A 13,174-nucleotide genomic window follows, 5' to 3' on the forward strand; every position below is an offset into this window, starting at 1 on the left:
TGGACCGCAACTCGTCTATCAGGGACGGTTGTTCGGCCCTAATAATCTGGTCCGTACATTGCTGGCAAAGCTTTTTATCCCATACTGCAGGGAGCTTCTTTATACAGATAGGACATTTTTTAATTTTTTCCAATCTGTCAGGTCTATCAGGCTTATCCTTGTCAGTCTTTTCTGACTTCTCAGGCTTCTCTGACTTTTCATTTCTGTCAGTTTTCTTGGTGGCCTTGTCCTCCTAGAAAACACAGACCAGAGAGCCATAAGCATCTGACTGAGACCTATGACCGAGGGACCATTCCCCTCCATACTTACAGTAGCAGGGGGCACACTGGGTTCTGCAGATGCAGCTGCAGCAGAAGACATGACAGGGAGCACGGTTGCTTACCATGATCCGACGTCTTCACGGCAGCCCTTATGTAAAAAGGGCCTGCCTCCCCAGTGACGGTAAACGTTCCCCGCCTCCCGCATCCGGTCCTGGACAGGCCGTGTCACCGTCGGCGTGTCCTCCACGCTGCCTCCGCAAACCGGAAGCGCTCGACCGGAAGTCCGCAAGACCGGAAGTCCCGCCCCCGGGAGCACTTCCGGATCGCTCCGGCAGCGTGCATGCAGGAAGCGGCCGGCGGCTCAGGGAGGACGCCGGCCGGGGAGCTCAACAGCCTGCATCACCCCTAAGGAGGCTCCGGAAGGCTGGAGCAGCGGTCCCCCACAGCGTGAGGGAACAGCAAGGGAGGAGCGGTGAAGGCCCGACCGATGCTGTCCGGCTTAAGGTAACAGGGGAAGAGAGAAAAAAAAAAAAAAAATATTATACTGTAGTTTCGCCGGCCACCACAGTATAGGAGAAAAATAAAAACCTCTCCATGCCCCATGGGGACAGGAAAGACACTGGCTGTGGGAGGTGGGAGGGTCCTTTTAAACCTCTTGAACTTCCTGTCCCAATTAGGGCGTGGAGAGACAACCTCCTATGCTGTCGTGGAAGGGACTAGAGAAAAAAAGAGTTTATAAAGAGGTACCTTTTTGGCTTTGGATTCTATAAATGTGACACGGGGGCGGGCAGCCTGATGGCCGTTATTCTGCCCCCTGGTCCTGTATGCCGCCCCCATCGCTGATTTCCATACTTTTGGACGCCGCCCACTGCTCCAGCCATCCCCACGCATGCCCAGTGCCAGTCTCACGGGACTGAGCACTGACTGCTGGTGACGTGTGCGCAGGCAAGTGATTATGGGCGGGACTGTGACTGTTATCAGCAAGTACCCGCCCATAATCTCGTGAGCTAGATAGTATTTTGAACACGCCCCTATCACGTGACAAAGGGACGTCATCCCTGGAAGCAGCCCATACAGTCTAGCATCTACACTGAGCACAGTGTGACCGCTGGAGAGGTTTGCGCGCTCACGAGATTATGGGCGTTTACTTGCTGATAACAGTCACAGTCCCGCCCATAATCACTTGCCTGCGCACACGTCACCAGCAGTCACAGTGCTCAGTCCCGTGAGACTGGCACTGGGCATGCGTGGGGATGGCTGGAGCAGTGGGCGGCGTCCAAAAGTATGGAAGTCAGCGATGGGGGCGGCATACAGGACCAGGGGGCAGAATAACGGCCATCAGGCTGCCCGCCCCCGTGTCACATTTATAGAATCCAAAGCCAAAAAGGTACCTCTTTATAAAGTCTTTTTTTTGGTCAGAAAGGGGGCACAATAATAACAGGGACCTTTCTAGAATGCAGCCCAGGAGCTGCAGAGGGGGAATCTGTTAGGTTTCTGCTGACAGGTTCCCTTTAACAGCTCTGGCTTCATAGAGCCAGAGAATGGAGGCGATCGAAAACAAGCAGGTGGGAAGGTGAATTTAAATGATTTGCTCCGCTATGATGCATGAGCACCTGTACTTGGTGTGAACAGTCATTCTGTGCTGACAGAGGCCCTTTAAGTGACAAGACAGTGAATGCCCAAGCATTCTTGACCAATTAGGCTAGCAATTAGCAACAAGTTTTAACGAAAACCCACTTTTTGGACTGTCCGGACAGAATACAGTGGCTCTTCCTTTGCCTTTCGGAGTTTTTAATCCTTCAGATAGATACTGTTGGCTTCCATCTCCAAGTTCTAATCGTCGCTTAGCCTAAAAACACATGATAATACAGATATTAAGTGTAAAATTGCAATGCATCTATAAACAACTTATCTAAATAGGATAGGGGAATGACAGCAGTGCTATGACAATTAGCAGCATCAATGCAATCCAAAACACAAGGAAACACATGGATGCATAAACGAGAAGCACAGCTTTAATATAAATTGAATAATCAACTTAGGCTGCTTTCACACTACGTTTTTTTAACATGAGTCATGAACTTTTAACACAAAAACGGATCCAGTGCAAATGCGTTTTCATTTCAATGCATTTGCAATGGACTAGCGTCAACATGCGTTCACGTGCGTTATAGTGAGGATCCAGCGACTTGCAGTTTAACTTTTTTCAAAAACGCTACTGCTCGCTCTCTCCCCCTGAGAGCGGCGGACGCTCGTAACCAAGGTAAATATCGGGTAACCAAGCAGAGCGCTTCGCTTAGTTACCCGATGTTTACCTTTGTTTCATGTGCAGGGAGCAGGCAGCCCGGCTCCTAGCAGCTGCGGACGCTCGTAACCAAGGTAACTATCGGGTATCCAAGCAAAACACTTCGCTTAGTTACCCGATGTTTACCTTGGTTACCAGCGTCCGCAGCTGTCAGATGCCGGCTCCCAGTATATCACGTTCAGTTCCCCTCACTCCCGATCACATGACTCCAATACCCGCCCATAAACTTCAAGTGACCGGATCCTGCAAAATAACATGCGTTTGCATGTGTTTTTCTTTGTAAAAACAGGATCCACTTTTACAGGAAAAAAAACGTTCATGACCCATGTTAAAAAAACAAACAAACAACAAAACAGTGTGAAAGCAGCCTTAAGAAGGGAGGTCAAACAGCAGATCGTAACATCCCAAGGACTAGATGTTCAGTCCTTTAGGGAACCCTTGCTCAAAAACACAAGTCTACATTTTACTAGAAACCACCATCTATAGCATGCGGCACATGGATTTCATTTTTTCATTCAATATAGTAGCATAATCTTTGACATTGTGTCATGATAGGAACCAGCAGGGCTGCCACTATGATTTTCGGGCCCCCTTAAGACTCCATCCCAGGTCCGCCTCTACCCTTCAAACCTTCCACTCTTTGAGAATCTCTAAATCTGCAAACAGTCCTCACCAAACATTATCCACTAGTTGTCATTTTGACAGCGTGAAAAAATCTGCATGCAGTTTTTCATTATCAAAATGACGAGTCCCAGACATAATAGCCAGCCATATGCATGTATATATTTATTAGGAGGATACAGGCTACTAGCTATATAATAAAATATAGTGGATGCTGGCTGTGTATTTATAATATAGAGGCAACATATAGTGTATACACAGCACTATACTGTACACACATTTACTCCATATGCATAATGCAGACTATAGTGTGCACATGTCTATATACAGTATGGTGCTGTGTATGAGCTGCAAACAAGATCCAAAAGACAGATTATATTTACGAACAGCAAGCAGCTCCGACGCTGAAGACAAGGTTCAAATGGAGCCCTGGAGTTTGGCAGTGATTGGGAGGTTCCTCTCTCCTCGCGGTGACATGCTTAGTCTTCCACTCCGTTCCTGTTTGTACTGTGCATAGCAGCCTCTTTTGCGCATGCACAGTACAAACTTCACAATAATGAACAAAAGGCGGGTCAGCAGCGTCAGACGTTACTGGTGATGTCACACAAGCCCAGCCCCCTCTCAAGTAGCTGTGGATATGACTGGGGCCCCGAGGCTTAAAAAAAAAAAAAAAAAAAGCTAAGTACCATATTTTGTTTTTTGGACTATAAAGACGCTCTTTACCATAACACACACCACAGGTTTACACAGCAGAAAATGTAAAAAAAATATTTTTCCTATTAAAACTTCTCTGGCTGTGTAAAGGGGAGGGGTCATTATTAATAATTTTAAGTTTACTTGGGTAGAGTAGGCAGGTTAAAAAAAAAATAAAAAAAATAAATCTATTAATATCTTTCAGCAGTGTATATGTAAGAGGCGCACACAGCATCTATACACAGATCTGCTGCACGCACCCATAGACCCACAGACCTGCTGTATGCACCCAGACACACAGCTCTGCTACACGCACCTGTAGACACACAGCGCCGCTACACGCACCTATAGAGACACACACACACACAGCTCCGCTACATGCATTCCACACGTTCCTATAGACACACAGTTCTGCTACATGCACATGCACATACACACACACACACACACACACACACACACACAGCCCTACAATAGGCACATTTATTTACACACTATACAATACCTCATCTTGCAGTTCCTGATAGGTGCAGAGCAGGAGAGAAGCAAGTGATACCTACATGGAGGCTACAGCAATTGAACAGCTATACGACCTTCCAATGCACTTTTCCAATCATGTGATCTGGCACATGATTAGTCAGATGACCTGAAAGACAGAAGAGCCTTCACCTTCTCAGCTCCTACAGCCTCCATTCTGGTCCGGTAAGTATCCTGTCCTGCACCAATCACATAGATCAGAGAAGGAAGAGAGCAATTCTCTATGACTGGCCTGGGCCCTCCATCATTGCCCTGATTGCAATTGTGGTGACGTGAATGGCCCCACCCTCTGGGGCCTGATGAGCAGAGGAATCAAAGGGGAGGGGCATAGGCAGTTAACAGCCAGGCCCCCTCCTGGCTTCTGCTCACTGGGCCATATACAGGATTCATGGTTGTAATGCCCTGATCGCAACCCTGAGAACCAGACATGTCCAGATTCCAAGTGAGAAATTGTTGAGCAGGTTCTCGAAGGGACGTCAGTCGTAAGTCTGACAGTGGCATATAGAGCTGCACATTGAAAGCTCAAATGCTTTGCCAAACCAACCATGCAGGGGTATGAGTAGGTCAGAAGGCATAGATGTTCGGACAAACTATTGAAGGGGACGGGGATGCCTAAATGTCACACATTATGAATTTTGCTTTAGTACTGACCTTAATAGTTTCCAAACTGGAAGATGTGTACGGGGTATTCATACTAGAGACAGAGTATAACATGAAACCTAAGATTATTCTGTACACAATTAAGTGTATGACCTACTTAGTGCACATCTTTATCATGCACAGTGGACAATCTACTGCAAGCTGATCATTTGGTAAAATGGTTTCATTTTTATGCAGATTCCAAGAACTGTACACAAAGCTACAGAAGTAATTTTATTTTATTGCTTTCACTGCCTAGATCCATGTTCCACACTCGTGTTGTGACAAATATGAACAGTTGGCTCACCGAGTGGGCGCAGCCTGTCTGCATTAAACATCACAATATGGATACTGGCTCACTGAAAAGCACAAACCTTTAAGGGGTTGTCTTAGGTCTGAACTTTCTCCTACAAGTTGTACACAACAAACTGTGCTATACTTATCCTACCCATGGCCACCACCAAGTCCCCTTTTGTACTTTCAGTGTATTAGCAAAAGCACAGATGTCGCATTAATAGCATCACAGCCAATAACTGAGCTCAATGACTCTACAATGTAAATTTTTCTGGAAGCAGCCAACCCCTTCAACCCTTTATATTAAAGCCAAGGTAAATGGGCTTCTTAAATTTTAGCCTTCCATTAACGCTCTCTGACAAGGCACTGACCAATTGCCAAATCAAAAACCAATAATCCAAAACTGCCAGTTATCACTTGATGCCTTAATTATAGGGTCAGAAGCCAATGATTATTTTAGCTGCAATCTGGAGCATCTTACAGATTAGCAACTAGTCTTCAATGTAGAACTATATAGGTGCGAGGAAAACCAAAGACAGAAAAACTTGCAACATTGGGAGAAATTTATGATCAAGTAAAGGATCCCAGAGATGTGCCAAAATATTGGTGAAACACCATCTTACATGATTTGCACCATATTTATAAAAAGTTTTAAACACTGCACGGCATCCAAAAAGGCAAGACTGAAGAGGCACGGCCTGACAGGCAGCCCTGTGTGACAAGATTTACCCACAACGTGATACCAACTTAGATTAGACAGTCTAAGGGCTCATTCACATGACCGTTCAGTTTGTCCTGTTCAGTTCCTGTTTTTTTGCGGACCCACGGACAGGACCATCTTTTCAATGTCTTATGTAGGTTCGGATGGTACACAGTAGCACTTCCGTGTGCATCCAATCCCACAAAAAAAAACAAAAACATCAGATGCCGCATGTCCGTTCTGTTATTACGGAACATGTCCTATTCTGTTCCGTAATAATAGACCGTGACTCAATACAAGTCAATGGGTTCGCAAAATTCCCGGAAGCACTTCTGTGTGACCTCCGTCGGGTGCCCGCGCAGTCTGTGTCCCGCTCTGCAGCTACCCGCACTGCAGTGTCAGCATATGCCAGCACTGCAGTGCGAGCAGCCGGGGGAATGATGAGAGTTGCCGTCAGGAGGTTAGTAAACTTCATTACCTGCGGTGATGAACTCCTGCCCTCCTGACGTCAGCACTCATCACTGACAGCCGCATTCTCACATCACCCCGCGCGGCCGGCCCGAGACTGACTAGCGGTGACATCACGGGCCGCTCGCGAGAAGTGATCTGAGAACGCGGGGGGCATAGAAGTCTGTGACCAGCACTGATGTCAGGAGTGCAGCGGTTTCCATCACCGCAGGTAACGTACCTCGCTAACCTCCTGAAGTCAGCGCTGGTCATGCCCTGCACTGACCTGGGCTGACCTATGATGTTAGCTCAGGTCAGTGCACTGCTCTCCCAGTCAATGGGGAATATTCTATTCTTTATTGACTGGGACAGTGAGTATGGATCGTCGTGGGACCCCCTTATTTGATTACGCCAGACCCGGATTTATTTTTTTCAATAAATTGGTTAACGAGGGAATGTGTTGGGGAGTTTTCTTTCAAATAAAAATTTGTCTGTCTATTTTTGTTTAATTACTGACTAGGTTACTGATGTTGGGTATCTGATAGATGCCATGACATAATAACCCCAAAGCTTGATGCCAGGTGACATTACACATCTGGTATCAACCCCATATATTACCCCATTTGCCACCGCACCAGGGCATCGGGGTGAGCTGGAGCAAAGAACCAGGATTGGCACATCTAATGGATGCTCTACTTCTGGGGCGACTGCGGCCTGCTATTCTTAGGCTAGGGAGGGTCCAAGAACTGCGGACCTCTCTAGTCTGAGAATACCAGACCACAACTGTCTGCTTTACCTTGGCTGGTTTATCCAATTTGGGGGGGACCCAACGTTTTTTGTTTTAAATAATTTAATTTAAAATAACAGTGTGGGGTGCCCTCTGTTATGGATTACCAGCCAAGGTGAAGCTGCCAGCTGTGGTCTGCAGGCTGCAGCTGTCTGCTTTACCTGAGCTGGCTACAGAAAAAAAAAAAAAAAAAAAAAAAAAATATAATATAGGGGGACCCATGTCGTTTTTAATTTATTTTTTTGGCTAGCTCGCTAGCCTTGAAAACTTATACAAGGCTAAGTACCCTTTAGTGCCACATGAAAGGGTTCACGATTACAAAATGCTGGGGAGTGGGGCATTATATGTCTCTCTCATCTATTAATCACTCTAGCTATCCTATTCATTCATTCCTCCATCTGTCCATTTATATCAAGCTATCCATCTATTTATCTAGCTGCTTCTGTGTTTTGAGGTCCGCAAAAGAACCCCAAAAAACGAAAAAGCACACGGATGCATCCGGGGGAATAAAGAAAGAAAAAAAAAAAAAAAACAACCGGTGTTTTGTGGACCGCAAAAACGGAACGGTCATGTGAATGTAGCCTAAAGCTGCACCACCAGTTATCAGACTGCATAAACTATTGAAATCTGGAGCAATTTAACACTCTCTAGCCGAAGTTTGCACTAAGAACTAGACAGTATTAGGGCTGCTTCTCACTGAAGCCCAAATCGGACTGAGAAAAAAATATAAAAATCGCAGCATGCTGCTTTTTTGAGAGTTTCTACTGCGAGTCTCTCCAATGCAAGTCTATGGGAGCGTGTAAAAAAAACAAAACAAAACAAAAAACAATCGGATGTCACGGGACGGCACTCACACCATCCTAGTGACATCCGGTTTTCTAAATACCGTATTTTTCGCTTTATAAGACGCACTTTTCCTCCCCAAATTTTGGGAGGAAAATGGGGGGTGCGTCTTATAAAGCGGTAGCGGGGGGGGGGTGTCCTGTCTGAGGCGATCGGGCGGCCGGGTGCCTGTGGCTGCATGCAAGCGGCCGGGTACCTGTACTTGCGTGCAGCGGCAGCCGGGTACCCGTGGCTGTGTGCGGGCGGCAGCGGGTGCTGTGTGGGGTCGGCAGCCAGGTACCTGTGCTTGCATGCGGTGGCAGACGGGTACCCATGGCTGTGTGCGGGCGGCAGCCGGGTGCTGTGTGCGAGCGGCAGTCGGGTGCCCGTGCGGGCAGCAGCCGGCTGCCGCCCTCACACAGGTACCCGGCTGCCGCCCTCACACAGTCACCCCGCTGCCGCCTGCACACAGCCATGGGTACCCGGCTGCCACCGCACGCAAGCACAGGTACCCGGCGGCTTGTACGCAGGGTGGGCGGGCAGCCTGCTGGCTGCCACTCTGTGCATGTGGGGCGGGCGGCTGTGCAGCTTACCAGCTGTCCGCGGTCCCACTTTCAAATGATGGCGCCGGTGGAGCTCTTGGATGAGAGCTCCATCTGTGCACGCGCTGCTTCGGGAGTCAGCGCGTGCGCAGATGGAGCCCTTGGATGAGAGCTCCATCTGCGCATGCGTCGCTCCGGGCGCCATTACTTGAATCGGGACCGTGGACACACTCCACCACTGAGCCGTCGCCGCCGCTCCCACCACTGAGCCGTCGCCGCCGCTCCCACCACTGAGCCGTCGCCGCCGCTGCCACCACTGAACCGGGACCGCAGACACACTCCACCACTGAGCAGTCCCTGCCGCTGCCACCACTGAGCAGTTGCCGCCGCTCCCACCACTGAGCCGTCGCCGCCACTCCCACCACTGAGCCGTCGCCGCCGCTGCCACCACTGAACCGGGACCGCGGACACACTCCACCACTGAGCAGTCCCTGCCGTTGCCACCACTGAGCAGTTGCCGCCGCTCCCACCGCTGAGCCGTCGCCACCGCTGCCACCACTGAACCGGGACCACGGACACACTCCACCACTGAGCAGTCCCTGCCACCACTGAGCAGTCGCCGCCGCCGCTGCCACCACTGAACCGGGACCGCGGACACTCACTGCACCGGCCTGCTGCACGGCTCACCCGCCACGGCTGCTGCCGCCACCACGGACCCCACGGATCCTGCCACCGCAGACGCCACCGCGCCTGCAACCACGGACGCCACGGCACCTGCAACCACGGACCCCGCTGCCACTGACCTGCCGCGCCTGCTAGCACAACCTGTGCCTCCTGTGACCCCGCTTCACCACCACTGCTGCCCCCCTCCGGTAAGAGAACACCGGAGTATAAGACGGACCCCATTTTTCTTTTTTTTTACCATTTTTTATGTCTAAGTTTGGGGTGCGTCTTATATTCCGGTGCGTCTTATAAAGCGAAAAATACGGCATTTCTCACATGTTTCCTAAAACACTGGAAACAAGTGATGTCTCACAATGTCTGTCAATCACTATTCTCTGTCAGTCGGTCTCTCCCTCTCTGTCTCTAACGATCGGTCTGTCACTATCTCTGTCCCTCACTCTCTGTCCATGTCGGTCTATCCCTCTCCCCCCCCCTCTCAAACTCACCGATCACCAGCGCAGCGTTCACACTGCTCCGGTGGCTTCTCCTCTTTTGAAAAAGCCGGCCGCTCATTAAACAATCTTGTATTCCCTGCTTTACCCGCCCACCGGCACCTATGATTGGTTGCAGTGACAGCTGTCACTCAGCGTGGGGGCGTGTCTGACTGCAACCAATCACAGCAGCAGGTGGGCATGTCTATGCTGTGCATTAAAATAAATAATTAAAAAAAACGGCGTGCGGTCCCCCCCAATTTTAATACCAGCCAGATAAAGCCATACGGCTGAAGGCTGGTATTCTCAGGATGGGGAGCTCCAAGTTATGGGGAGCCCCCCAGCCTAACAATATCAGCCAGCAGCCGCCCAGAATTGCCGCATACATTATATGCGACAGTTCTGGGACAGTACCCGGCTCTTCCTGATTTGCCCTGGTGCGTTGGCAATCGGGGTAATAAGGAGTTAATGGCAGCCCAAAGCTGCCACTAAAGCCTAGATTAATCATTGCAGGCGTCTATGAGACACCCCCAATGATTAACCTGTAAATTAAAGTTAATAAACACACAGTGAAAAAAAATCCTTTATTTGAAATAATAATAACAAAGACCCTCGTTCACCACTTTATTAAGTACGCAAAAAACCCATCCTTGTCCGACGTAATCCACGGAGGTCCCGCGTCGCTTCCAGCTCTGCTACATGAAGGTGACAGGAGCTGCAGAAGAACACCACCGCTCCTGTCACCTCCACGCAGCAACTGAGGTGAGAAGCGCGATCAGCTGATGTCAGTTAGGTAATTCGTGGCCACCGCTGGATCCTCCAACAGTGACAGCAAGTCACCCGAGTGACAGCGATTAAGTCACAGGTGAGTTGCGGTCACGGGGGGAGGATCCAGCTGGCCGCAGGTAACCTGAGTGACAACAGCGCTAATCGCGCTGCTCAATTCAGTCACTCAGGGGATTAGCGGTCACCAGTGAGTCTTTCACGGGTGACCGCTAATCAGGACGCGACACAGAGCCGCGGCATGACAATGAAGTCGGGTGAAGTTCACCCGAGTTCATTCTCATCGTGCGGCTCTGTCGGTGTCTGCTGTCCTCTGCCATTCAGCTCTGCTACATGGCTGTCTGTGGCTGCTGTCAGCGGCCATGTAGCAGAGCTGAATGGCAGATGACAGCTGCTGAGAAACAAGGATCACACACGCATTGCACAAGCACTGCAATCATGAGAAAAATCTCAAGATCGCAGTGCAGTTGCATTCCTCTCTGACCTAACGTGAACTAAAATCAGCCGAGTTTTTTTTTCAGCCAACACGGACCGATTTTACTCGCACAGATGTGTTTCCAGCCTTAAACATGTTCTGATCAAAGTGCTTATTCCTACCTTGATTTGACCTAGAACAGGGGTGGATGTACAACCTACTAGGTGGAAAATCTTAATTACTCACCGGTAATGGGATTTTCAATAGCCCATGACAGCACCACATGAGAGATAGGTTCCGCCCACATCAGGACAGGAAACCCACTGATAAAAAGGCGGTACCTCTCCTCCACATCAGTAGGTTTTCAGAGCCAGAGAGGACCAACAAAACACAAGAAACAGATTAATCATACCACCACCCAAGGAAAAACACCCATAACTAACACTCCCCGAAGGGTGCCCACAACCAGTGAATAGGGGGGGAACTAAGGGTGCTGTCATGGGCTATTGAAAATCCCATTACCGGTGAGTAATTAAGATTTTTCCCTGCCGCCCATGACAGCACCACATGAGAGATTTAAATAGACCATCCACCTTAGGGAGGGACCACCGCCTGCAAGACCCGTCTCCCAAAGGAAAGGTCAGTTGTGGAGGACAAGTCCAGCCTATAGTGCCGAAAGAAAGTCCCAGGAGACGACCAAGTAGCCGCCCGACAGATCTGGTCAAGAGAGGCATCCGCCCTCTCCGCCCAAGACGTAGACACCGCTCTAGTGGAGTGCGCCCTTATGCCCGGAAGAGGAGTGGCGTCTTTAGCCGAGTACGCCAAACCGATGGCATCCCTGACCCATCTGGCCAAGGTAGCCTTAGAAGCCCCATGCCCCCTGGACTGCCCCTGAAAAGTGACAAACAGGACCTGAGACTTCCTCCATTCCCTAGTCCTATCTAGGTACGTGACTAAGGCCCTCCGGACATCCAACGTGTGTAACCTAGCCTCCTCCTCGTTCCGAGGGGGGTCACAGAGGGAAGGGAGCACAATCTCTTGGGACCTATGAAAAGGTGTAGAAACCTTGGGTAAGTAGAAGGGATCAGTCCGCAACACTACCCTATCATCCAGAATCTGGGTATAAGGGTGAACCACAGACAAGGCTTGGAGATCCCCCACCCGCCTGGCCGAGGTGAGTGCGACGAGGAGAAAAACCTTAAGGGACAGCAGTTTGAGAGGGACTTCCCCTAAGGGCTCAAACGGAGGCCCTGTGAGGGCATCCAACACTAAATTAAGGTCCCATGGGGGAACCCTGGGAGCCTGAACAGGTACAGACCTGGACTTAGATTTAATGAACCGGCAAACCCATTAATTCTGCGCCAGACTACAATGAAACAGTGCCCCTAAGGCCGATACCTGCACCTTGAGCGTACTGGTGGAGAGCCCCAATTCCAACCCCCTCTGGAGGAATTCTAGAATAGCCGAGATAGGAGGGGGGCCCTCCGCCCGAGCCCCCGACTGAAGGAGAAAGCGCTTCCAGACCCTACCGTAAATGGCCGTGGTGACCGCTTTCCTACTGCGAAGAAGAGTATCGATTAAGCAAGAGGAAAACCCCCGTCGAGCTAGCAGCCGCCGCTCAAACGCCAAGCCGTCAAATGGAGAGCCGGGTCGGGGGTTGACGGACTGGGCCCTGGGACAGGAGATGAGGGGCGTCCGGGAGAACCCAAGGATCCACCAGAGACAGTGTCCGCAGCCAGTAAAACCACGCCCGTTTCGGACAGAAGGGGGCGATGAGAATAACCTCTGCTCTGTCGGTCCGGATTTTTCGGAGAACCGAAGGCAACAGGATCAGGGGAGGAAACGCGTACAGGAGGCCGTGAGACCAAGACATCTGGAAGGCATCGAGGGCAACAGGATCGTCTCGGGGGTTGAGAGAGCAGAACCTGTCCACTTTCCGATTTGCCTTGGTAGCGAACAGGTCTAGAACAGGGACACCCCATAGAAGCGTGATCTTGCGAAAGACCTCCGGGTCCAAGGACCACTCCCCCTGACGGAGACAGTGCCGGCTGAGGAAGTCTGCCTCCTCGTTGTCCGTCCCCTTGATATGAAGAGCCGTCAAGGAGGCGAGATGTTGTTCGGCCAGCTGGAAGATGTGCATAGTCAGAGTCAGAAGAGAAGGGGATCTGGTGCCGC

General features: G+C 50.1%; 1 protein-coding gene across 1 annotated transcript in view; it reads right to left on the minus strand.

Annotated features, from left to right (window-relative positions):
- E2F3 (E2F transcription factor 3) overlaps positions 1 to 13,174 on the minus strand; it is a 66,502-nt gene that overhangs the window by 24,770 nt on the left and 28,558 nt on the right. Inside the window, exon 2 of the mRNA XM_075314701.1 lies at positions 1,998 to 2,109. Coding sequence (XP_075170816.1) covers positions 1,998 to 2,109 — 112 coding nt within the window. The remainder of the gene's footprint in view (positions 1 to 1,997; positions 2,110 to 13,174) is intronic.

The sequence above is a fragment of the Anomaloglossus baeobatrachus genome, chromosome 6, assembly GCF_048569485.1.
Source record: "Anomaloglossus baeobatrachus isolate aAnoBae1 chromosome 6, aAnoBae1.hap1, whole genome shotgun sequence".
In the NCBI taxonomy this organism is placed as follows: domain Eukaryota; kingdom Metazoa; phylum Chordata; class Amphibia; order Anura; family Aromobatidae; genus Anomaloglossus; species Anomaloglossus baeobatrachus.